Below are 22,834 nucleotides of genomic sequence, written 5' to 3'. Positions count from 1 at the left end.
TGGAGCAGTAAGTCCCAAGTCATTGTGTTATTATTTTGATGTTGCTCTTTTCCTTCCTCAAGAAATGGAATACTTCAGTTATCAACAGCTACTTTACGTGTTTCTTGTGTAGGTGTCATAATTCGCATAAAAATAGTATTCATGGAGGTTTCCTTCAGAAGCCCTGGTAAAACACTCCATCATGGGTCTCTGTCAAGATATCTGAAAACTTTCTCTTGGTTTCTGGCTTTGAACGACGTTTTAGAGTAACAACAAGGCTTCATTGTGCGCTGAAATTTCTGTAAGGCAACATTCATTCAAGTGTTGATCTGCATTTCACCATCCAAGAATAACAACAGTTATTTATATAATTTTATCCATGTTTCTGTTTTTTCCTATCCATTTCGCCCCTCCACCCCGCCCCTGCTGAAACACTGTAGCTTGTTTGGGATGGGGGTGGGGTGCCATGCAGAGTATATACACATACAGATGTTTTTCTTCCCCCTGCCACCAGTCTTGCTATGGGATAGACAGACCGAACCTTTTTCTTATTCACAATATTATTTAAAAGTTTGGAATTTAATATCACTTAGTACCATTTCTAGGTAATAGAATAGGTCTTCATAATAAGAATGTTTATTGACCAAAAGCATACTGTAATTCAAATTAAGACAACCACAGAATCCCAAAAGCTGTGATAAAATGTACAACCCTAAATGGTTTGATAAAAAGAAATGCCCAAATATTTCAGCTAAAATCCAAACCAAAGCTTCATAAGTGGGTGGGGACCAGTATGACTTTCATGAAGTTAGAATTTTCTTAGAATTATCTTTAATGGCCACACGAGTCAATGAAACTACAGGACCAACTGTTCAATCCTTATTGAGAAAACTTTGCCAATGGCTTGAGTAGAATTTGGTGGGAAGTGAATTTTCATGCCCTTATGGTAATATATGCCACTTGAGGTGCACAACCAGGTATTCCAGCTGAAAGTATGCTAAAAACATTACACCTAGTTTGTATTAAAATAAGTCTTTTAAAAATTAAAAATAGTGTGCTTATGTACTTCTAGGTTTATATAAAAATTGTTATAGTCATTGCCCCCAAATCCCTTATATGTTCAAAGGCAGAGCTAGTAGAAGCAAAGAAAGAGCTATGACTAAACCAGAGATTAATATACAGCTGTACTTTTACCCAAATTGGGGATTGGCTAGCAGGGTAATTTATAATGTGCAGAGAAGAAAGGTGAATCCAGGTCACTGTCATCATGCAAAGACAGCCTTTCAAAGAAATGAAGTTTGCAATTGGATTTGGGTCTCTAAGCAGCTAAGTCACAAGAGTGATGCCATTGTGTATCTAGATGGTCATCCATTCAGTTAGAGATCTGAGGTGCAAGCAGAAAAAAAACTTTGTCCCTAGTTCAAGGAACTGCCAAAATCTAGTCAGGATATCAGGATATTAAGCCAAGAGAAAAGATTTCAGATGTAGAGTGAGCCAGTAGTAGAGTCTTAGAAATTGTGGTCTAAGTTGGGTCAACAAAATTAGACAGAGGGAAAAGCAGCAACTCAGTGTGGTTGTGTCTCAGTTTGGTTTCCCCTAGGTGGAAATTATGTACCAGTGATTTAAATGCAAGTAGTTCTTTTGGAAGATGAAGGGAATGCTGGCAGAGAAATGGGAAAATGGTGCAAAGAAGAAAGGCAGCAAACAATAAGCATGTTACCAAGACAGCTCCAGTTGCAGGCAACTGAACCTTAATCCTGATGGGAAATCCTGGGGATGATGTACAGCCTGTCTCAGAGTTAGCCCTCTTTGGGATGAGGGAGCTGGGGTATTTATATGCCAACATCCTTGAGACTTCAAGTCTGTTATGTGGAGGGTTGCTCAGGCTCCAGGAGCAGGAGAAAGTCACATGTTATAGATTCTCCAGAGAAACAGAAACAGTAGGGTACACACAAACACACACATATTTTGAGAGATTGGCTCATGCTATTATGGAGTCTGAGAAGTCCCAAAATCTACTGTCTATAAGCTAGAGTCCCAGTAAAATAGTGGTGTAGTTCTAGTCTAAACCCTAAGGTCTGAGAACCATGGGAAACAATGGTCTAAGTCCTAGTCTGAGTCTGAAGGCAAGAACCAGAGGATGGTAATGTAAGTTCTGGTCTAAATCTGAAGGCTTAACAACCAGTAGGTTCAATGTCCAAGGTCAGGAGATGATGGATGCTCCAGCTTAAGCACAGTGAACAAATTTGTCCTTCCTCCACTTTTTCTTCTTGTATTCAGGATCTGAATAGATTGGATGAAGCCCACCCACAAAAATGAGGACTATCATCTTTACTCAGTCTACCAATTTAATCTCATACAGAAATATCCTCACAGACACACCCAGAAATAATGTTTTACTGCCTATCTAGGCATCCTTTAGCCCAATCAAGTTGGTACATTAATTAACAGTCATATCATAGGCAGAGATGAAGATCTTAGTAATTGGATAGCTCAAGCCCTGGTCAGGATTGTCTGAAAGATTGGGAAGTTTGAGTCAGCAGGCAGACAGCCTCAGAGAAAACAACCTAAATGGAGGAGGGAAAAGCAGCAGCTGACAACTCATCCCTGGGAAACACTTCCCACTTCTCCCTGTGCCGACCACCACCATAACAGGAGGGCAGGAGAAAGAGTCTATAGTCACAGCAGACTGAAGATATTAACTGATGTCACTGGAGGTCCAATCTCCTCTAGAATTTTGTGTAAGGACATTGGAAATTTTCCTGAAGCCAAAAGCAATCACCAAGGTGCAGATGAGATCAGAGCAGAGTGAATGGAATTAAGAGTCCAGAGATACAGCTTGGAGCTCAAACGCTGGTTTCTTATGTAGGGACACCTTGCTCTGCAACTTCTGTTTTTATTTTCTATATAAAATGGGAATCATAAAGTATCAATTTTATTTTCTGAAAGTTTTCTTAAAAATTGTGATAATACTGGTTTATGAAAGTCCTTTGTAAATTGTAATGTACCGTGCAAATATCTGTAGTTATAATGAATATGCATTCCTGGCTTGAAATAGCATCAAATCTATTGTCTATATTCATAGATTGGCTTAAAAAGGTAGAGATGTTGGAATTTGCCCATATGTTTTTCCCTGAAACTGATTTATTCTATATAAACATAGCTTAAGACATACAATAAACTTTAAGTGACCAACTAAGTCCACTTGATTGTCACAATTAGCCTGGAATCTTACATGAGAACATGGGAAGTAAGAATACAACCAATCTATAGATGGTTGAGTAACATCTAATTGATTTGAAAAGGGTGATGTTTCATTTTTCTTTGAATGAGTCATTGTAAAATTATCTCTAACTTTGAGAATTTTCTCATTTTATGTATCTCTTTATTTCAGAATGAAAAATTTTGAAACCAATGATTTAGCATTTTCTCCTAAGGAAAATTTTGGAGATAACAGTGGACTCGCTACATATGTCACTAAATCAATAGACCCATCTATCAGCTGGGAGGATATTAAATGGTTGAGGGGGCTGACATCTCTCCCAATTGTTGCAAAAGGCATTTTGAGAGGTTTGTATATTTCTCATACTGATCTTATGATTCTTTGTAGCTACATGATCATGACATGTTTAAGAGAAAATAATCAGAAACAATTAACATGGAAATCTAAGGAGACATTCCACCTCTCAACTCTCCCTATTGATGTTAGTGAGTAAATAGTTCTTCATTCTTAGGTAATGCCGAAGAGCTGGGCTTTCATGAAGTAAGAAGTTACCTTCATGGTAACATGGGATGCAGCTGCCTTATCTTGGAGCCATCACTAAATCATAGAGCTTGGCAAGATATGGACAAAATATTTTGAGTTCTTTGCTTTGTCTGAAAGCTTCCACGAGCTGCTCTCAGATCAAGAAGAAATCCAAGGATGATATTATGACAACCAGACCTGTTTTAAGAGCCTTTTCTATTTTTCTCCTGTCTCCTGCAGGTACCAATGACTAGGACTGCTTTTTTTTTTTTTTTAAGATTTTATTTATTTATTTGACACACACAGAGAGAGAGAGAGATCACAAGTAGGCAGAGAGGCAGGCAGAGAGAGATGGGGAAACAGGCTCCCTGCTGAACAGAGAGCCCTTTGCCGGGCTGGATCCCAGGACCCTGAGATCATGACCTGAGCTGAAGGCAGAGGCTTAACCCACTGAGCCATCCAGGTGCCCCTAGGACTGATTTTTGAGGGTGGGAAATCTCATATCACCTCCCTATAAAGAATGGTTGATTATGACATTAAAATCCTCAAATATCAAGTGATTGGTATTAAGAAACTTGACTGCTTCCCCCGTATCCATATGTATTCAAATCCCACGGGGAAGTACCAATGACTTCAATAATTTGGAGTATAAATGTATTTACCCACAAAAAAATGTTTTCTTGCCTTTGAAAACATTTTTTAGTTGATATATAGAAAACTTCTAAAAACTTATTATTTTAAATGTGACTGTTTAAGGAAGTGGCTCTGAGATGAGAGATTCTGTTAACTTATCTCAGGGTCAACAACTTTTAATCAAAACATTTCATCAGTTTTATTTGAATATGTGAGTCACATGGCTTCTATTTATAAAGCGGTAGGCATGCTACAGGTTTTATCTATTTAATCTTAAAGTATGCAGAAATGAAGTTAATAGAAGTAAAAGAATGGGATCAACAAAGCTTTTAAGTAGTGGAGATATGTTTAAATCCAGAGCTGTTTTAATCTTTGCCGTTAAAAAATATTGTTACATTCTTCCCTGTTGTTCATTGTTCTAGTTCAAAATTTCTGTGAATTATACTTCAAAGAGTGGATCTTGGTGTTAGAGACACCTTTAAACAACAGTTTCACTTGCTTGACTAGTATCCATATTGTCATCTGTGATTGTTAGTGCTACTTCCCGTGGCTACCTTCAACTGTAGATACTAAAGAAAACTAACATGAAGGTTCTTCCTCATTCATTCATTCATTCATTCATCCATTCAGTTATTCACTCACTCAGGCATTCATTTTGTAAATATTTATCATGTTTAGGGTGTGCTAAAGTTAAAAATAAGATAGTAATTTGAGATCCTCGGCCAAAAGGAGAGCCCATTCTTGTAGGAGACAGACATATAAACAAAAATTTGGGGGCAATAAGATGTTACAGATGCTACATACAGATATGCAACTTGAGGGTGGGGTTTAAAATAAGGTATGGACACTTAGTGGATTAGGGAAGGCTTTATTTCAGAATGAAAGATAACGCTCTAGTTTTGCTTTGTTGTTGAAAGACTCGGAGGGAAATAATGGCAAAATAAAGCAGTTTTGAGTAAAAATTTATGAAACATGTAGACTACAAGAGGTTTGAGAACCACTGAGGCTCTTGATCACGGAATCAACCTAATCAGATTAACATTTTAGAAAAATCAAACATTGTATAATGAGCCTAATGGATGGAGTTGGCAACACTGTGGTCAGGGGGACATTTAAGAAATGGTTGCTGCCCAGGCAAGCGATGACTGTGGCTGACATCAAGAAAATGAGAAGATATGATCGAATTAGAAAATTAATGCCATTTCAAGTATTGAATTCACTCTCATCATAGAGGTGGCCCGGAGCAGTGGCTTAAAACACCAAAGAAGAATGAAGTTTTGGTCTTGGTTCATATTTGTCTAAGTTAAATAAGGAACATATAAAAGAATGAGGTAATTTAATTTTTTACCCAATTTCTCCATTTAGGATTCCCAGTATATACCATTTTCTAGAACTCTGTTCTCTAGGATATGATGAAAATCTATTCAATTAGACTTCACCAACATGTGTTATGTTGTAAAATACTCTGGGTTCTGGAACTTCCTTCTGGGTTCATCTCAGCTAAGATCACCACCTCCACCATCACCTCTTTTTGTTCTCACGCATATGGATCATATGACTTCTTTCTACATGTTTCATAATGTTTTACACAGAATAGATGGCCCAAATGTTAACTGAGTAGAATCCTCAGTGAAAACTATGAGTCTATACAATTAGAGAGAGCTCAAAAGCTAGAGAAAGAGAGATAGGGCACTGGGCATTTGAAAGGAAATAACTTATTTATACACGTACAGTTTATATTGTCTAGTTTTTCTGTAACTATTTACTTCATTTATTTAACAAACAAGAATCATCTCCATGACAACAACTACATCAAGTAACGCATAACCTCAATCTTGAAGGGGGGTGGGTGGAGGCAGGGCCAGTTCTGGGAAATCTGGTTCTCACTCTTTCACAGATATTCATCCAGAAGTCACATGGGTGGATGGAGAGTCATCCATCCTCTTTCATGTTCCTGATCAGAAAGGTATAGATTATGTTTGCAGGAACATGAAATCATGGGTAGCTGGAAGGAGCTCAATGAAACATCCCCCCCTTACCAACATTTTAATAATTGCATTTTAACGAATGCAAATTAAGTCTAAGGTATACTCATCTCTTGCTGTGGTTAAACACTGCCCTTGGAAAACTTCAACACAAACTCCAAATGAATATTTGAGATAGGATTTGTTCTTTGCTAAAACTCATGCTAATAAACAAATGGCTTTATGAACAAAGGCATAATGCTTTTCAGAGTTGTTTTAAAATTTAAAAAATACTTTTAACACTATTCTGTGGTATTTCCATAGTAGCTTTTTGTTTCTCAAAAGCTATAACTAACTCTTCTCCTGTATATGTTTTTTTTTCACAACACTCTCAAAGATATTCACTCAGTGTTTCCAGATTATGCTCAAAACTGCCATGCAGCTAGGATTTAGTTACTAAACTCCTGTGAGATAGCAGATTCCGGAGTCAAAAGCTCCAAGGGCTTGAGGGTAAATCTTGAATACTTACATTTCACTTTGGTATTTTCAATTAAAAATAGAAATAATATATCAATAAGATAACAAACAGTGCTATCCCCTACTGACTATTGTAATTGTCAGTCAACTAATATATTAACTGGCAAATTAACTTATGTGGAATGTCATAGGAGTAACCTTTAAGGATTAATGAAAAATATCAAAGATTCATGAACTTTTTGCTAAGTCCAAACATTTTCAGCCTCTTGTTAAGGCTAGGTTGTTTTTCTCTCTGGGTTAAAATAAAACCTAAAACTTTGGACAAGTTTTCGTAGACAGCTAATGAAAGGGGTTCATATCTGGTCATAAATTTTTCTCATTTTGCTTCTCTGGATACTCATGATCTTATCGTCTGAGCAAACCATTCTGTCATTTCCCCCTACATTTCCAGCACTGCCTAAAAGAACCTGGAAAACCACTCGAAATGATAGGAGATAACAAACTGTTGCTTAAGTAGTGCTTACTTCAAATGAAAGGCTTTTTATAATCATAATCCTGACTAAGATGACAATTTATTGTTATAGACAAAACTCAAACAAACTTGCCAAAAGCATCCAGCAAATGAATTTCCTTCACTTACTCATCTTCTGAGTTCATACTTCCTGCACCATCAGATGAAATTAATAGTAACAGTTAATATTTATCTGAGTGTTCAACATGTGTCAGGCTCTTTCTAAACACTCAGTCAACTAATTTAATCCACAAGCCAATCTTCTGTGAATTATTATCCCTTTTTATGGTTTAGGACACCAATGCACAAAGAAATTAAGAAACTTGCCACTTACATAGTAAGCAAGTCTCAGATACAAGATTCAAATCCAGGTGGTCTGATTTACTAAGCTTAAGCAGCTAATAACTTTTTTCATACTATATAGGATCAGTTTACTGATAATTTTCAATTTCTGAAAACATTGGTTGTAACTACATATATTTTGATTTTTTTTTTTTTTTACTTTTGACTTGATGTTTGGTATCATGCACACAATTAGACAACCAGAGCAAACTGCCCCAATTCCAAATACATTTTGCATTGTATTAAGGCAAATGTTTTTAGAGAACCATTTTCCCAAACACATTTTAAATGATAATATATTGGGCTTCTTGTACCAGTTGATGGACTGAGTATATATATATACATACCCTCTCATCAAAGCCATGATGCCCCTGAAATTAAAATATGGAAATACAAAAATACATAAGTCTTGGGGCACCTGGGTGGCTCAGTGGATTAAAGCCTCTGCCTTCGGCTCAGGTCATGATCTCAGGGTCCTGGGATCGAGCCCTGCATCGGGCTCTCTGCTCAGTGGGGAGCCTGCTTCCCCCCCCGCCCCCTCCTGTCTCTCTGCCTACTTGTGATCTCTGTCAAATAAATAAATAAATAAAAATATTTTTTAAAAAATTAAAAAAAATTAAAAAATACATAAGTCTTATGATAGCAAAGCAATGGAAAATGGGCACACACAGCAGAGAAACTTCACGAAATTTATGAGAGAAACAAAATGTAAGGGAATGTACTGATAGGAGGAAAGTGCAAAGAAAACTGTCCCTCCAGATATACTCAGAGAGTGCCCTGGAGGAGCTGGGGGAGATTCTGTAATGAGTGGTGGGGAGGCACTGGGCATCTAGTCTGCAGGTGTGACAGAGATGGTGGATGAGAAGTGGAGAAGAAAGCCATGGGATTCATGGGAGCTCTGTTTGTAAACTCTTACAATAGCCAACCATCCTGTCTTTCCTCATCCCCTGCGCACCAATGGGCAATGTGGCATAATAGCTCCATCTTTCTAAAGAAATGAATGGTTGGCTGGGACAACCTAGGGATGGATAACATTTAAAATATGTAATGATGCTATTCTCAATTCTGACACATGAAGAGCTCATAGTCCAGTAGCTCCTTAGTTAACATTCCTTTTGTTGTCTCACATGGAGCTCCAAGAGTTTCTACTCCAGGCAAAGACTTGGAAAGAATGAAAGTGATTTACAAAACAGTCCAGAGTGCCAAAGCAGTGACCCAAATCTTTCTTCCTCAAACATAAGTGGAAAATGTAGCATCATAAGGCATATCTGAAACACTAAAACATAAAAGACCAAGATTAATCTACAGAGAAGCTGATCCCAGAGGAAAGAGATAAAACAAAACAAAAATAAATAACTTTAAAAAATTCCAAATGATAGACTCAGAGAAGCTGAAAGTATACCTAAGTAAGAAGAGTCTTCCATGAAAAGAAAATCAGGGTATGAAAAAACCAGTTCTCAAAGACTCAAAACATGATTTCTGGAATTAAACATGAAGTTACTGATTTAATAAGAGAGTCAATGACATTTCTCACAATATATAAGAACAACAAGACAAATGGAAAACATGATTAAATGGAACAGAGTCTTGAAGACCCTTGAAAATGTCCAATATTTTAAATATTGAAGATAGGGACTTCAAATAGAAAAAATAAAGAAAAAAGTCAGGGAAGAAATTGTTAGACAGTGTTTGAATACTGGAAACTTAAGCCTTTAGGCTCAGAAAACAAATCATAATTTATTATATCCCTTGTGAAATTTCAGGGGGGACAATGGGTATCAAGAGGGAAAACAAAGCAGGTTACATACAAAGAATGGAGTCAAACTGGCATCAGTCTTCTTGTCAGCAACAATGGGAACTAGAAGATGGTGGAGCAATGTCTCTAAGGAAAAGGATTTTCAACCTAGAATATTGTACGTAATCCAATCACCAAAGACAAAAGAAGTTATTTGGGTGCTCATAAGTTTACCTTGCATGGATCCCTTTTTAGGAGCTTACAAAGGAATTAATGTACTATACACAAATGAGAACTTAAACCAAATGTAGTCATAAATTAGACTTCAAGAGATTCAAGGCACAGAGAATAGGAGCAATCCTTAGGATGAAGGTCAGCAGTCAACCTTGAGATTAGAGAGCAGGATAGAGTAAGTAGGTAAAGGGTTCAGGAGGGAAGTCTCCAGAGGGAAAAGAAGATGATTTAAATAGGTTAGATAGAATAAATGGAAAGTTTGAAGAATTAGAGGATACTCTTTAAAAAAAAAAATTATTTATTTATTTGAGAGAGAGAGAGAGTGCATATGCAAGTGTAGGGGGAGGGGTAGAGTGAGGGAGAAAGAGTCTCAAATAGACTCTTCTGCTGAGTGTGAAGCCTCACACAGATCTCAAACATCAGGATCATAACCCAAGCCGAAACCAAGAGTTAGTTGCTCAAAAGACTGTACCACCCAGGCCCCGCAGAATTTTGAGGATAGTCTTAAGGCTCATGGTAACTGGAGAAAAAGGAGAAAAATGCAATTGGAAATTCAGGAAAATAAAGCTGTGAAATAAAGCGTGTATGGTCCAAACATGAAACAACATTAAAATTTAAAGTATGAATCAATCAATGGGATTGGAAAAAAGAATCATCTCTCAACCTCGGTGTGAGGACCTTTTCCTTCTGGGTGACTCAAGTTTCCTGAGACATCTCACAATCTGCATTGCATGCTTGGATTAAAACAGATAGCCAAAACAATGTCATGGAAACATTAGATTTTATATTTAATATGAAATAAATATAGAATATCAATCATATATTGAGAATATAACAAAATGCATAACACAACACAGGCTTAGAGGTGAGCAGATAACAAAGTAATTAGTTGGGAAACACTGGCAAGTCATGTAGCAGAGCACCTTTCATACTATTTCATTGTATCTTATGGCTCATCAGAACATTCCTTAAAGGTGAACCCTAACAAGAACAACAAGACAATCATGTGATGTCTAGGTGGGCCCTAGCTGCCATAACAAAATGCCATAGACTATATGGCTCCCAGAGCAGACATTTATTTTCTCATAGTTCTGGAGGCTGGAAGTTTGAGATAAGGATTTCAGCCTGGTCAGTTTCTGGTGTAAGCTCTTCCCTCAGGTTGTGGAGGCTGCCTTTTCCCTGTGTGCTTCCATGACGAGTTCTTCATGTGAACAGGACTGGAGGGAGGTGGCCAGCAAGCTCCCAGTGTTCTCTGATAAGGGCACCAGTGCCCTCATGAAAGCCCAACTCTAATGACGTCATCAAATCCTAATGAATTTTCAAAGGCACCATCTCCAGATACTATCACATTGAAGGTTAGGGTTCTAACATACGAACTTTGGGATTCACAGACATTCAGTCCCTAAAACATGAGCTTAACATTTTCATCTACTGTAATTTTAGAAGAAAAATAATAATAGCATCATATTTTATTTTATTTTAGTTTTTTTTTAAAGAATTTATTTATTTATTTGACAGAGGTCACAAGTAGGCAGAGAGGCAGGCAGAGGTGGGGGGGAAGCAGGCTCCCTGCTGAGCAGAAAGCCCGATGCCAGGCTCAATCCCAAGACCCCAAGATTATGACCTGAGCTGAAGGCAAAGGCCCAACCCGCTGAACCCCCAGGTGCCCCAATAGCATCATATTTTAAATGGGAATATTCAAAAACTAGCATTCCATAAAACACCACTTGGAAAAAATGGTGTTTTAGCATAAAATTTTAAAATACTCAGAATTACAGATCCTTTTATGAGTCTTTTTTTTATTATTCTTAGATCTGCCCTTGATTTCCACTGCTTAATTTATGAATGTATACAATGTTCTATATCCATCCAGTTACATCTCCCAAATCTGATTTTCACCTCAACCTTAGACCAAGTATTTTTGAGTGTTAAATTTGAGAACCATTGTTACTTTTCTGATTTGGTTAGCGACTAAACGGTTTGCTATTGGGAGCATGCTGAACATAGAGTTTAAAATATACAATATAAAAAATGAGTTGGAAATTGATTTGAGAGAATGTTAATCTGTTTTTATTTACTTTTTAAAAGATATTATTTATTTGAAAGAATGGGAGGGAGAGAGACAGAGGAAGAGGGAGAAGCAGACTCTGATGAGCAGGAAGCCCGATGTAGGACTTGATCCCAAGACCCTAAAATCCTGACCCGAGTTGAAGGCAGACACTTAACTGTCTGAGCCACCCAGGAGCCCCTAATCTATTTTAAAACTGTATTTTCAGAAGTTGGTATATTTTGAAGCATGATTAGAGACATAGCATATAATTTTATTTTTTGTATATTTTTGTACATTTTTATATACTTGATTGGGCAAAATACATTTAATTATAGAATAAGATAAGACAAGATAAGATAAGATAATTAATGAAGATATCACTTTGTATTAAAGAATGTTTTTGGAAAAGACTTGTTCCCTCCATGTTACATTTCAGGTGCTTGCCATTTATGTACTCTTTAATGCTATCCAAATTGCAGAGGAATAATTTTGCTAAATGCTAAATGGTCTGATCTTATTAAAAATAACAAAATTACTTAGCAGGAGTACTTTCTTGTGAGAATAAATTAATTTTAACTGCATGTCAATTGGCTGTCTATTGAAAATTTTATCTCATGATTCTCATGAGATTTTATCTCATGATTTTATCTCATTAATTTTATCTCATGATCATTATAAGTGCTAACATTTTGGCCAAGGAAACTGTCACTACTCTTCTTGACCTGAGCACTGATATATTTCTATGCTAAAGGTTCTGAGCAAAGTATAGATGTATGAACTCAGGCTCCCTTTGACTGGGACCTTTCAGCTTCTAAACCCAAGCCTTCTATTAAGTTGCCTTTTTCATACAATGGCTGTCTTGCTCTTTCCAGGTGACGATGCCCAGGAGGCAGTTAAACATGGCTTGAATGGGATCTTGGTGTCGAATCACGGGGCTCGACAACTTGATGGGGTGCCGGCCACTGTGAGTTTCAGCAAATGCTGAGATTTCCCTTTGGAATTCTCGCTTCCATTGCAGTTTCTCCATGTCTGACTCTTTTCTGTGTATTTTGTGTATTTTGGGTATGAGAACACTAAAGGTAAAATGTGTGCAAATAGATGAGATCTTGGATTTTAAATTTAGTGACATATATCTACCTGAAGTAGATCATTAAATCGTCCAATACATTTATTTGTAAACTTTATAAAAGTCACTGTAAAAAAAGAAATCCTTTGTGGACAGATTTAAAAGTAAACCGAACTGTCTTGAAGAGCTGTGGGACTGAGTTAAAACTGTGAAGGAGCAATTAGCTCCATGAGGGTTATCAGATGTTAGCAGAGTCGTTCAGTCATAGTTATTATATGGGTGGCTTTAATTGGGATGACCAATGAATTCATTCAAACAACTGAAAGTACAGGAGGACAAATAATTTTGTCAAGTAGTAGTGGATTCATCTTTCACTGAACCATCAGGTTGATTTAGAAAAATCCATAGACCAGGTGTGTGGGCCTTAGGACAGACTAACCGACTATAGGGAAATATTGGATGTTGTCCATATTTGTACTCCCAGTTCTTCCTAAAACACTAATGGCAGGAATGAACCTCACCTTTGCATGCTGTAGGATCACAGAGTCAAGAATCAAATCACAAAACTGGGAGTTTCCAGTCCTTTCCAATTCAGCTTTCCTTGTAGAGACCCATCTGCTTCAGTGATATGAAATGTTGCCTGCAGGTAAAGGAGAATGAAGACCTCCTCTGGTCAGGGAGGAGAAGTTGGTCACAGCTCAAGGGTCATTGGCAGATTTGGGCCTTTCCTGTATATGAAGACATAGACTTAGTGTGCCTGCCAAATTAAGTTTGTTTTCTTAAAAATAGAATCTAAATCTACTGAAATCAAATCTAACGAGATTTTAAGGGGAAAATATCTAAATGGTGTGGTTTATTTCCCTCTGGCTGAGGGGTTATGGAAACTTATCTAAAAGGACTTTTTGAGCTGTGGTCCCAGAGACTGTTTAAAAAAAAAAACAAACAATGACACTCCCCTTTGCATGCTGTGCGAAGAGAGGAGATGTTTGCTTCGGGTTCGTCTCTTAGAAGGCATTTGAGGCCCACAATGGCGAGAGAAATGTGAGATTAGATTTGGCTCACAGTGAAGATGCTTTTCTCTCAGTGTGTAGGTTTTGAGATGAGGAACGAACAGTTACAAATTAAGCTCATGTCAATGTCCTTATATTCAAGGTCATAATGTGGCCAAAATTGCTCTTAAAGAGGGTTGTCTGGCTGGCTCAGTTGGCAGGGTATGTGATTCTTGAGTTGGGGTCATGCATTCAAGCCCCATGCTGGGTGTAGAGCTTACATGGGGGAAAAAAAAGTTTGCTTTTGAAGTAACTTGAGAACAAAATGACAGTATTTTCAAATTGATTTTCAAAACCCATAGTTCTGGAATGTCTCAAACTGGAGTCTAAAGACAGAGTCTCTGGAGTCTTTGAACCCTAGAAGTATATATTTTTTTAAGATTTTATTTATTTATTTGACAGAGAGAAGGACAGCAAGAGAGGGTACACAAGCAGGGAGAGTGGAAGAGGGAGAAGCAGGCTTCCCACTGAGTGGAGAGCCCCATGTGGGGCTCGACTCCATGGTCCTGGTCTCAGGACCATGACTTGAGCCAAAGGCGGATGACTGAGCCAACCAAGTGCCCTGGAAGGTTTTTTTTTTTTTTTTTTTTATGTTTTCATTTTTGTTTTGATTCTAACTGGAACTAACTTTTGTTAAACTTAAAAATATGACATTTTTTTCTAGTGAAAATGTTCAACTATAAACATTTTCATAAATTAATATTTGGGTTGTTCAGGCAATGGTTTCCAAAATTGAGTCCTTGGACACGTTCTATGAGATCTGAAGAGATTTTATTATTATTATTATTATTATTTAAAGATTTTATTTATTTATTTGACAGACAAAGATCACAAGTAGGCAGAGAGGCAGGCAGAGAGGGGAAGGGAAGCAGGCTCCCTGCTGAGCAGAGAGCCCAATGCAGGGCTCGATCCCAGGACCCTGGTATCATGAGCCGAAGGCAGAGGCTTAACCCATTGAGCCAACCAGGTGCCCCTATTATTTTTTTTAAGAGAGAGAGAGAGAGTGAGAGTGACTGGGGGTGGGCAGGAGGCAAAGGGCAAGGGAGAGAGAGAAACTTAAGCAGGCTCATGCCCAGTGTGGAGCCCAATGTGGGGCTCAATCTCATGATGGGAGATCATGACCTGAGCCAAAATCAAGAGTCAGACACCCAACCCATTGAGCCACCCAGGTGACCCTATTTTTCCTTTTAAAATGGATTCATGAAATTCTACCTTTGAAAAGCACTTGATGTATCAGTTAGCTTTTGCCAGGTAACAAAGCACTCTGAAATTTGCTGGCCAAAACTCAATAGCTCTTTATTCATGTCACAATTTTGAGAGTTGCAATTTGGGCTGAAACCTGCTAGAAAGTTCTTCTGGTCTTGCCTGGGCTCACTCAAATGCATGTGGTCAGCTGTTGGGGTGACTAGGACAGGCTGGTGTGGAGTGATTTCAACAGATCCAGTTTTGCATTGTCTCACCTCTGGAACATTAGGTAGGCTGGTTCTCACAAGGTGGCAGGTTTCCTAGAAGGTAAGTGTAAAATTGCAAGGCCTCTTGAGATTGAGGCTTAGAAAATGCACACTGTGACATCTTTCTGTTCTGTTCTCTCTACGTTCTCTTGGTGACAGCAGGTCCCAAGTGTAGTTTAGTTGCAAAGGATGGGGAAATAGATTCTTCTAGCCTCATTTCTCTTTTCTCTGGGAAGAGCAGAAATATCCTGTTACAAAGAAATGAAGATAGGGAGGGAAATAATTGCAGCCATTCTTGCAATTGTGAACAATCAGGCAAGCCTATAGGAACCAGTAATTTTCTAAGTGTGCTTAGTAGAAACCCCATCCAAGGGTGCCTGGCAAAGGATGATTCATGGGGTGGGGTAGAGAATCAGGGGAGGATTTCTGGACAGCATCTTGAACTCTGGCTCTTTTTGCTTTTAACTAAAGCAGCTCTGGTTTTATCTGTTTTTGTCTATGTTCAATTAGTTTGGTTTGAAACCACCCCCCCCCCACTTTATTTTTTTTAGAAATAGAAGAGAGAGCCCAGGAGGGGTAGAGGAAGAGGGAGAGAGAATCTCAAGCAGACACAGGGTATAATCTCACCACCCTGAGATCAGGGCCTGAGTCAAAATCAAAAGTCAGACACTTAACTGACTGAGCTACCCAGACTCCCCACTTTGGTTTGAGACCCTTAAAGTGTTCCTTGCCCAAAACATGAGAAATTGGGAGTATAGGATGGATGTTTTGGGAAGATAGAAAGGTGGGTACTCCCTGTGAGTATAGTTTTATGGGACAGGGAACATCCTGGAAGAATGTGACTTGAGCAGGAATGGGGAAAAGTCTCCTTGTGAGTCACAACCCTGTGGGATTCTTGTTGGCTCCCTTAGACCATCTGGCATTGTGGCTTGAATATACAGGGTCTTTAAAAGTCAGTGAGTGGATGGATGGATGCGTTAGTCAGTATAGCAGGATCTTAATGTATTTTCCTGTAGATTAACCCCATGGGAGGTGAGCCCACAATTAGTTGTCTAAAGAATCATGAAGCGAAGAAAAGTCAAAATGAATGGTCTCTCAGATGTCTAGCAAGCTGGAAAGAAGAAATGTAATAGTTGTAAAACAGTGGATTCATCTACTGTATTTATTTATTAATCTCCTCTGGTCAGAATTATTCTCTGAAATATACACCCGGTGAAACTGCCCCTACAGAAAGAAAAAGGAGGAGGATAGAAGTGCTCAGCAATGGTTAGAACAGCCTTGTGTATGACACACAAAACACCTATCTGGGTTCCATTTTATAGCCCAGAATTCACATTTTAAGTATCCTTATTAGTTTTCTTTTAGGCCAGGTTGGGCGTTAGAAATAACGTAAATAGACTTGATTTGCGTGACTTTGAAAATGTGTATTGAACCCGAGCTAGCTAATATTTTTCTTTGGTTTTGGTTTCAAATGGGGAAATATGCTTAATTATAGCTTGCATCATCTCTTGGAAATTGTAGCATTTATATGTTGATGTAACTTGCCTGACTGTAAAAGGAGGACTATGTATAGGTAAAGGGACATATGTAAATGGATCCAGAGCATGTTTGGCAAGGCAGAAAAGCCAAAAGGAAAAGGGGAAAATCACATTACCTGCCAAACACTTAGGGGTTGCGTGCCAAAAGTTGCCTTCACTTCCTCCAAATCTGTGGCCCGGTTTGGTCTTCAGCCTTTTACATAAAACTCTCTTTAAGTTGAGCCTCTACAATTTTGGGGGAGAAGCGGGAAAGCCTTTGAGCGGTTTTAGCACAATTATGTCCAGAAAAAAATCGCACTTGAATGCATGGTCGTTTCTTCAGTGTGCATTTTAAATGGAGATTGGACTTAATTTTATACTCAAATATTTGGGAATGAATGTAGGTCATTTCTACAGATTTTGACCTACAGGTCACCTTGTCAATTGTTTCCATTCTCAAGGGCGAAGATTTACACAAAAGAGACAGCTGTATCAGCTATTAGCTATTAACTGTATTAGCTATTAGCCAACTCTATTAGCTATTGCCATGTGGTGCCATGAAAGAACAGACTCCAAACTCAGTGATTTAAATCAACAGTCATCTATTCCCATGAAACTTTGTGTCAGCTGGCCGGGACAGGGAGAGCGGGGGGCGCAGTCTGCTGATCTGGTCTTGGTACTGGTTAGGTGGCTGTGCTCCAAGTTTCGTGTCCAGCTGGGCTTAGCTGGGCTAGCTCTGCTTCCTGAATTCCGGAGTATTTATTCTGGGGCCCCAGGTAAAGGGAAAGCAGTGCCCAGGGGGTGCTCCTCTCATGGCAAGTGGCACAGGTGTCAGAGAAAGTTAACGTGCATGAGGTCGTTTAAGGTCTATGCCCAGAAATGGCACTCTGCCACCTCTGCTCACATGTTACTGGCCAAAGTAAGTTGCAAAGCCAAGGCCAATGTCAAGGAGCAGGCCAGTGCACTCTGTTTCCTTTAGCAGGAAACACTGCAAAGTTACCTTGGAAAAAGGGGTGGTTTCCGAGTGGTGCAAAGGATCAGGAGCCATATTTGCCATCCACCAAAACCACCCCCACGAGTCTCTTGTATTCTCTGGTGCTGATACAAGCCCATCATCAATTGTCAATCAAGACGAGAACCTTGAAGGCGCCTGTGGTCATAGTCTTTTTAAAGCAAGAAAAATATTTTCATAGAGAGTTCTCTAATGTAGGGCTGGATGCAAAAGATGTTGGTCGGGGAAATCAGAGAGTTTTTCATTGTTAGTCCTGCTCACATTTTCATACATCATTGCTTCCACTCGCAATTAAGTATTAATTTTAACAATTGATTTGCAAGGGTAAATCATGTACAGAATAATTTATATGAGCAAGATATCTCTATGCATTTTATAAAGCATAGTTATAAAATATCATTACATGTATTAAAATTTGGTTTGTATTTTTAAAAATCATGGTCTTTGAATTTGAACATCAGGAAAGGGGAAAAAAAAGTCTTGAACTTCAAAATAAAAATAATAAATTTAGTTGGTGTTTTAGGTACTGACATTTTCACCCCTTTTCTTCTAGGAGGGAATAATTGTACTGTTGACTGCAAACCCGTCTAGCTTCTTTCACGCTAAACCATCGTCAGATGGTCAATGGCTGTGGGGGTTGAGCTGGGTAACACTTCAACCAGCATAGCCTCACATGATTGACCTCTCCTCTCTGCAGATTGATGTTTTGCCAGAAATCGTGGAGGCTGTGGAAGGGAAGGTGGAAGTCTTCCTGGATGGGGGTGTTCGGAAAGGCACTGATGTTCTGAAAGCTCTAGCCCTGGGAGCCAAGGCTGTGTTTGTGGGGAGACCAATCATCTGGGGCTTGGCTTCCCAGGTAATTAGAGGACAATGAAATAAACATATAAAATAGAACAACAGTGAGATAAATACATGAATCAAGTCAAACCGACTTACCCCAAATATCTGTATTTTTTATTTGCTTAGGGAGAGAAAGGTGTTCGAGATGTCCTTGAGATACTAAAGGACGAATTCCAATTGGCCATGGCTCTGAGTGGTAAGACTTGCCATTCACCTTCCCAATTTTCTTTTCTTCTTACCGGCTCCTTGGTGGAGAGCAGTAAACATGAGGGGGAAGAAGATGGAGTCATTTGGGCTGTAATGAAGTTGGAAGTTGTCTCCGTGCTTACAACTCTAGGACAGAGAACTCTCTGGACAAAGGGAGTCCATAGCCAGTAACAGTCGCTTTGCCTCTATCTTTGACTGTTTCATCAAGGCTGTGTGGGCCAATGTGAGTACCTGAAGGGCAAATGCTATCCATTATTCCTCCTCATCTCACCTGAACAAAAAATCTAACTGGCTAGTCAACACCTCCACGAAAGGGTCCGAATGATACCACTACCTTTTCCTATTAAACCAGTTCCAGGGCTCCTGGGTGGCTCAGTCATTAGGCAACTGCCTCTGGCTCAGATCATGATCCCATGGTCCTGGGATCAAGCCCCACTTCGGGTTCCCTGCTCAGTGGGAAGCATGCTTCTCCCTCTCCCACTCCCCCTGCTTGTGTTCCCTGTCTCGCTGTCTCTCTGTCAAATAAATGAAAAAAATCTTTAAAAAAAAAAAAAAAAAAGCCTGTTCCATCTGCAGACCCCCCAGTGGAGACTGTTCATGTTAGTACCCTTGTTTCAAAAATCTTGAGTCACTTTTGACTTCTCATTTCCCTCACACCCCCACATTGACAGGAGCTCTATTCACGTTGACAGGAGCTCTATCTGCAAAATGTGATCAGAACCTGACCTCACTCATTGCTGCAATGGTTTCTCTGTGTTTCTTCCCAATCAGAGCCTCTCTCCCATTGGGCATTGCCAGTCTGTGTGTCTACCTTGCCTCCCTCTCCCTCCCAGCCTATTCTGATCACAGCGGTCAGAATGAACTCTTCAAACATGAATTCAGATCATGCCACCATTCTGATAAGAGCCCTCCAATGGCTCTTGGTTTGTTTACTCACTATAAATGCCCACGTCCTCACCATGGCCTACAAGACCTTTATGCGGCTTGACCTCTGTCACCTCTCTGACATCAACTTCTACTACTGTCATCCCTACTTATTCTTCCCAGGCCACATTTCGCTCCCACTCCTCCCTGACTATGGCAGCCATGTTTCAGCCTGAAGGCTTTTGCTCTGGCTATCCCACTGGCTACCCCATCTGTCTGGATGCTCTTCCCCCAGATGTCTACAAGGCCGACATCCTTCACATCTTCACTGAACTCGTGTTTTCTCCAAGGGTGCCATCCTGCCCACCTTATTTAAAATGGCAGTCCATGCTCCACCCACTCCCTCAGCTTCTAGTTTTCTCTCCCTGTGACTGTCATTCTTCTCCCATAACACCCATCACCTATACATCGACTATCATATGATCTACTTTTCAAATTACTTGCATTATACATCCTCTTTTCCTCTGGAGAATATAAGAAGCATGAGGCAGGGATCTTCATCTGTTGTCTTCAATGCAGTATTCCCAGTGTTCAGAGCAGCGCCCTGCACACAAATAGTATTTGCTGGAGAAATGAGTAAGAAATGAGAGTCATTATTACTAGTGACTGCTTTGAATTTAATTCCTAATGGACCTCTCAATGCAGAGAATGCCTTTGAGCCAATTACCCACTTCTGAAGGTAATGAGGGTTTCCTTTCCTATGATCCATTTCACCCAGATGGTCCTCGTAGATAGAATTCCCGAGATCAATGGTCTAAAGCTACCGCGCTGAGCCTGTGTGGACACAGGCACAGGGAGAGAAGAACGCCATTCTGTGAATCCTCACTATGCATTTTAATTTGCTACAGACATATCCTAAAAGAGAGCTTTCAGCCGCTGACTCTCTATTAAATGTGGCAGAAAGAATATACTCTTTGTGTTAATAAAAATATGTGCCAGTCATTTTGTGTTAAGGACTGTTTAGGTAATAAAAGTGGTCTCATGCCACATAAGATTTGGCAAGCTTACCTTAAATCATAAACCTTACATTTGTCAAGTTTTACATTCCTTGGGAAAACGATTACCTGCCTGATTATTATTGCATTCATTTCATATTAAATGTATGCATTATTTTTTCAGGGTGCCAGAATGTGAAAATCATCGACAAGACATTGGTGAGGAAAAATCCTCCGGCCGTTTCCAAGATCTGACAGTGCACAATATTTTCCCATCTGTATTATTTTTTTTTTTTCGGCATGTATTACTTGACAAAGAGACACTGTGCGGAGAGTGACCACAGTCTGCAATGCCCCACTTCAACACAAAGGGTGTCGTTCTTCTCCAACAAAATAGCAATCCCTTTGAGCTCATTGCTTTTGACTTTTCAATGGGTGTCCTAGGAACCTTTTAGAAAGAAATGAACTTGCATCCTGGAAATATATTAACTGTTAAAAAAGAAAACATTGGAAATGTGTTTAGACAACGTCATCCCCTGGCAGGCTAAAGTGCTGAAAAACAAAAGGTAGCCTTTGGTAAAAGGAAAGGTGGCTGCCCCTGAGGTAAAAAGATAATGTTCTCACTTGTTTATTAACCTGCATTGTGTTTAGATATCTTAAAGCACTTACTCAATGGTAAGTTCAGGTTCAAAAGATTGGACCTGCCTAGAGAAACAGGAGATTCAGATTCCCAACACTGAGGAGCCAGATCTTGATAGACTTGGGATGAGTTGGTGGAAATTGGTGATTTTCTAGGTACTTCTTAACACCATGATTTACACTACTTCCAATCTACAAAAATCTGGATTTCTGTCCCCATCTTTTGTGTCTCTATCTATCCCCATATTTTATGATACGTATATTACTTCTTAATCAGAAACAAATAAAGCATTTTTGAGAAGACTTGCATCTATTCCATTTGTAAAAATATGAAATTCATCCATTTTAATCTCTGAACTCCAGTCCCTGCTTTATTGCTCATTAATTATCTTACACCTTCCAGCTCTTCTTTATTCTTTCGCTTTTTTTCCACTTACAGTCATACACAGGGCCAGCTACTCTGATTTGTGAGGATTGTGCCAAATGAAAACGTGGGCCGCTTGTTCAAAAAGCAGGAAAAAGGCCTTTCCTTCCATCCACAGTTTTTCTCTTAACCTGTCATGGTAGCTTTTCTTTGGTATCTTTTCTTTGCTATTTAATGTCACGTTTCCTTGGGCATGAGGATACTCACAGAGCAAGCAGGTGCTTGACACAGCCCGGTGATACTCCCTGACTCTTCTGCGCCTGCGCGCAGGACCTTGCCAAGCATGGACCTCCGCGCAGTCACTGGCAGGTGGGTGAGCCAAGCCAAGGAATCATTTAGGGGAGGTGGGGCGATGGCAGGAGATGGGACTTTGTGTGATTCTAGGTTTCAAGCTCCTAGCACATGTTTCATCATCCCTTGGCGTTTACTTATAAAACGCAAACTCAAAGATAAAACTATTAAGCATTTCAATCCAACAACCACAGAGTGTGAAACGCAAGTGGGAGGTCCCCTTCTGAGTGTGGAATTCTGGGCAAACATATTGGCGGTGTGCACGGGAAGCCCTGGTCACATAACTTTTTAAAATTTATTCTTCAAACGGGGCATTTGGCAGATTAGACGTGAACTTGGTAGCCAACGTAATTTTGAAATTTATCTATTACCATCTCTCCAGTTGTTCAACTACAGTGAAATATTAAATGACACAATTGAAAGAATCACTACCTAAAAATACAATTGTTAGGTTATGTTTTCTTGTTTTATTACAATGTTTTATTTTGCTCAGATCTCTCCCACCTTCCCTTTTTCCCTTCTCTTAAATGCTGGGTCTTTCCTAAATGCTATGATGGACAAAAACACAGTGCTAAAATTATTAATCTAACCTGATAAAAAAGAATCTTTTAATCTATAAAAAGAAATAGTTACCCTTGAAAGTTTTCTCCAAATGCAAAGAAGGAATATTACTGTAACTGTTTAATGCACTTGTAGTTAATATTAATCAATAAATAGGTATATCACAAGCACCTTTTTGATTCCCCCAACTGACTCAGAAATGCCTTTGCTGTTGGCCAAGAATGTGTACTTTGAGTACATCATAGTAT

At 39.1% G+C, this 22,834-nt stretch overlaps 1 protein-coding gene across 1 annotated transcript in view; it reads left to right on the top strand.

The window, feature by feature from the left end:
* HAO1 (hydroxyacid oxidase 1) overlaps positions 1-21,615 on the top strand; it is a 56,069-nt gene extending 34,454 nt beyond the window's left edge. Inside the window, exons 4-8 of the mRNA XM_032859162.1 lie at positions 3,374-3,549; positions 12,543-12,634; positions 18,463-18,621; positions 18,732-18,801; positions 20,856-21,615. Coding sequence (XP_032715053.1) covers positions 3,374-3,549; positions 12,543-12,634; positions 18,463-18,621; positions 18,732-18,801; positions 20,856-20,926 — 568 coding nt within the window. The 3' untranslated portion in view covers positions 20,927-21,615. The remainder of the gene's footprint in view (positions 1-3,373; positions 3,550-12,542; positions 12,635-18,462; positions 18,622-18,731; positions 18,802-20,855) is intronic.
* The last annotated feature ends 1,219 nt before the right edge of the window (positions 21,616-22,834 follow it).

This window comes from Lontra canadensis, unplaced genomic scaffold (assembly GCF_010015895.1).
Source record: "Lontra canadensis isolate GAN:19392208 unplaced genomic scaffold, GSC_riverotter_1.0 scaffold16, whole genome shotgun sequence".
NCBI lineage: Eukaryota > Metazoa > Chordata > Mammalia > Carnivora > Mustelidae > Lontra > Lontra canadensis.
Note: the sequence above shows the minus strand (reverse complement) of the source record. Positions and strands in the feature narration are given on the sequence as shown.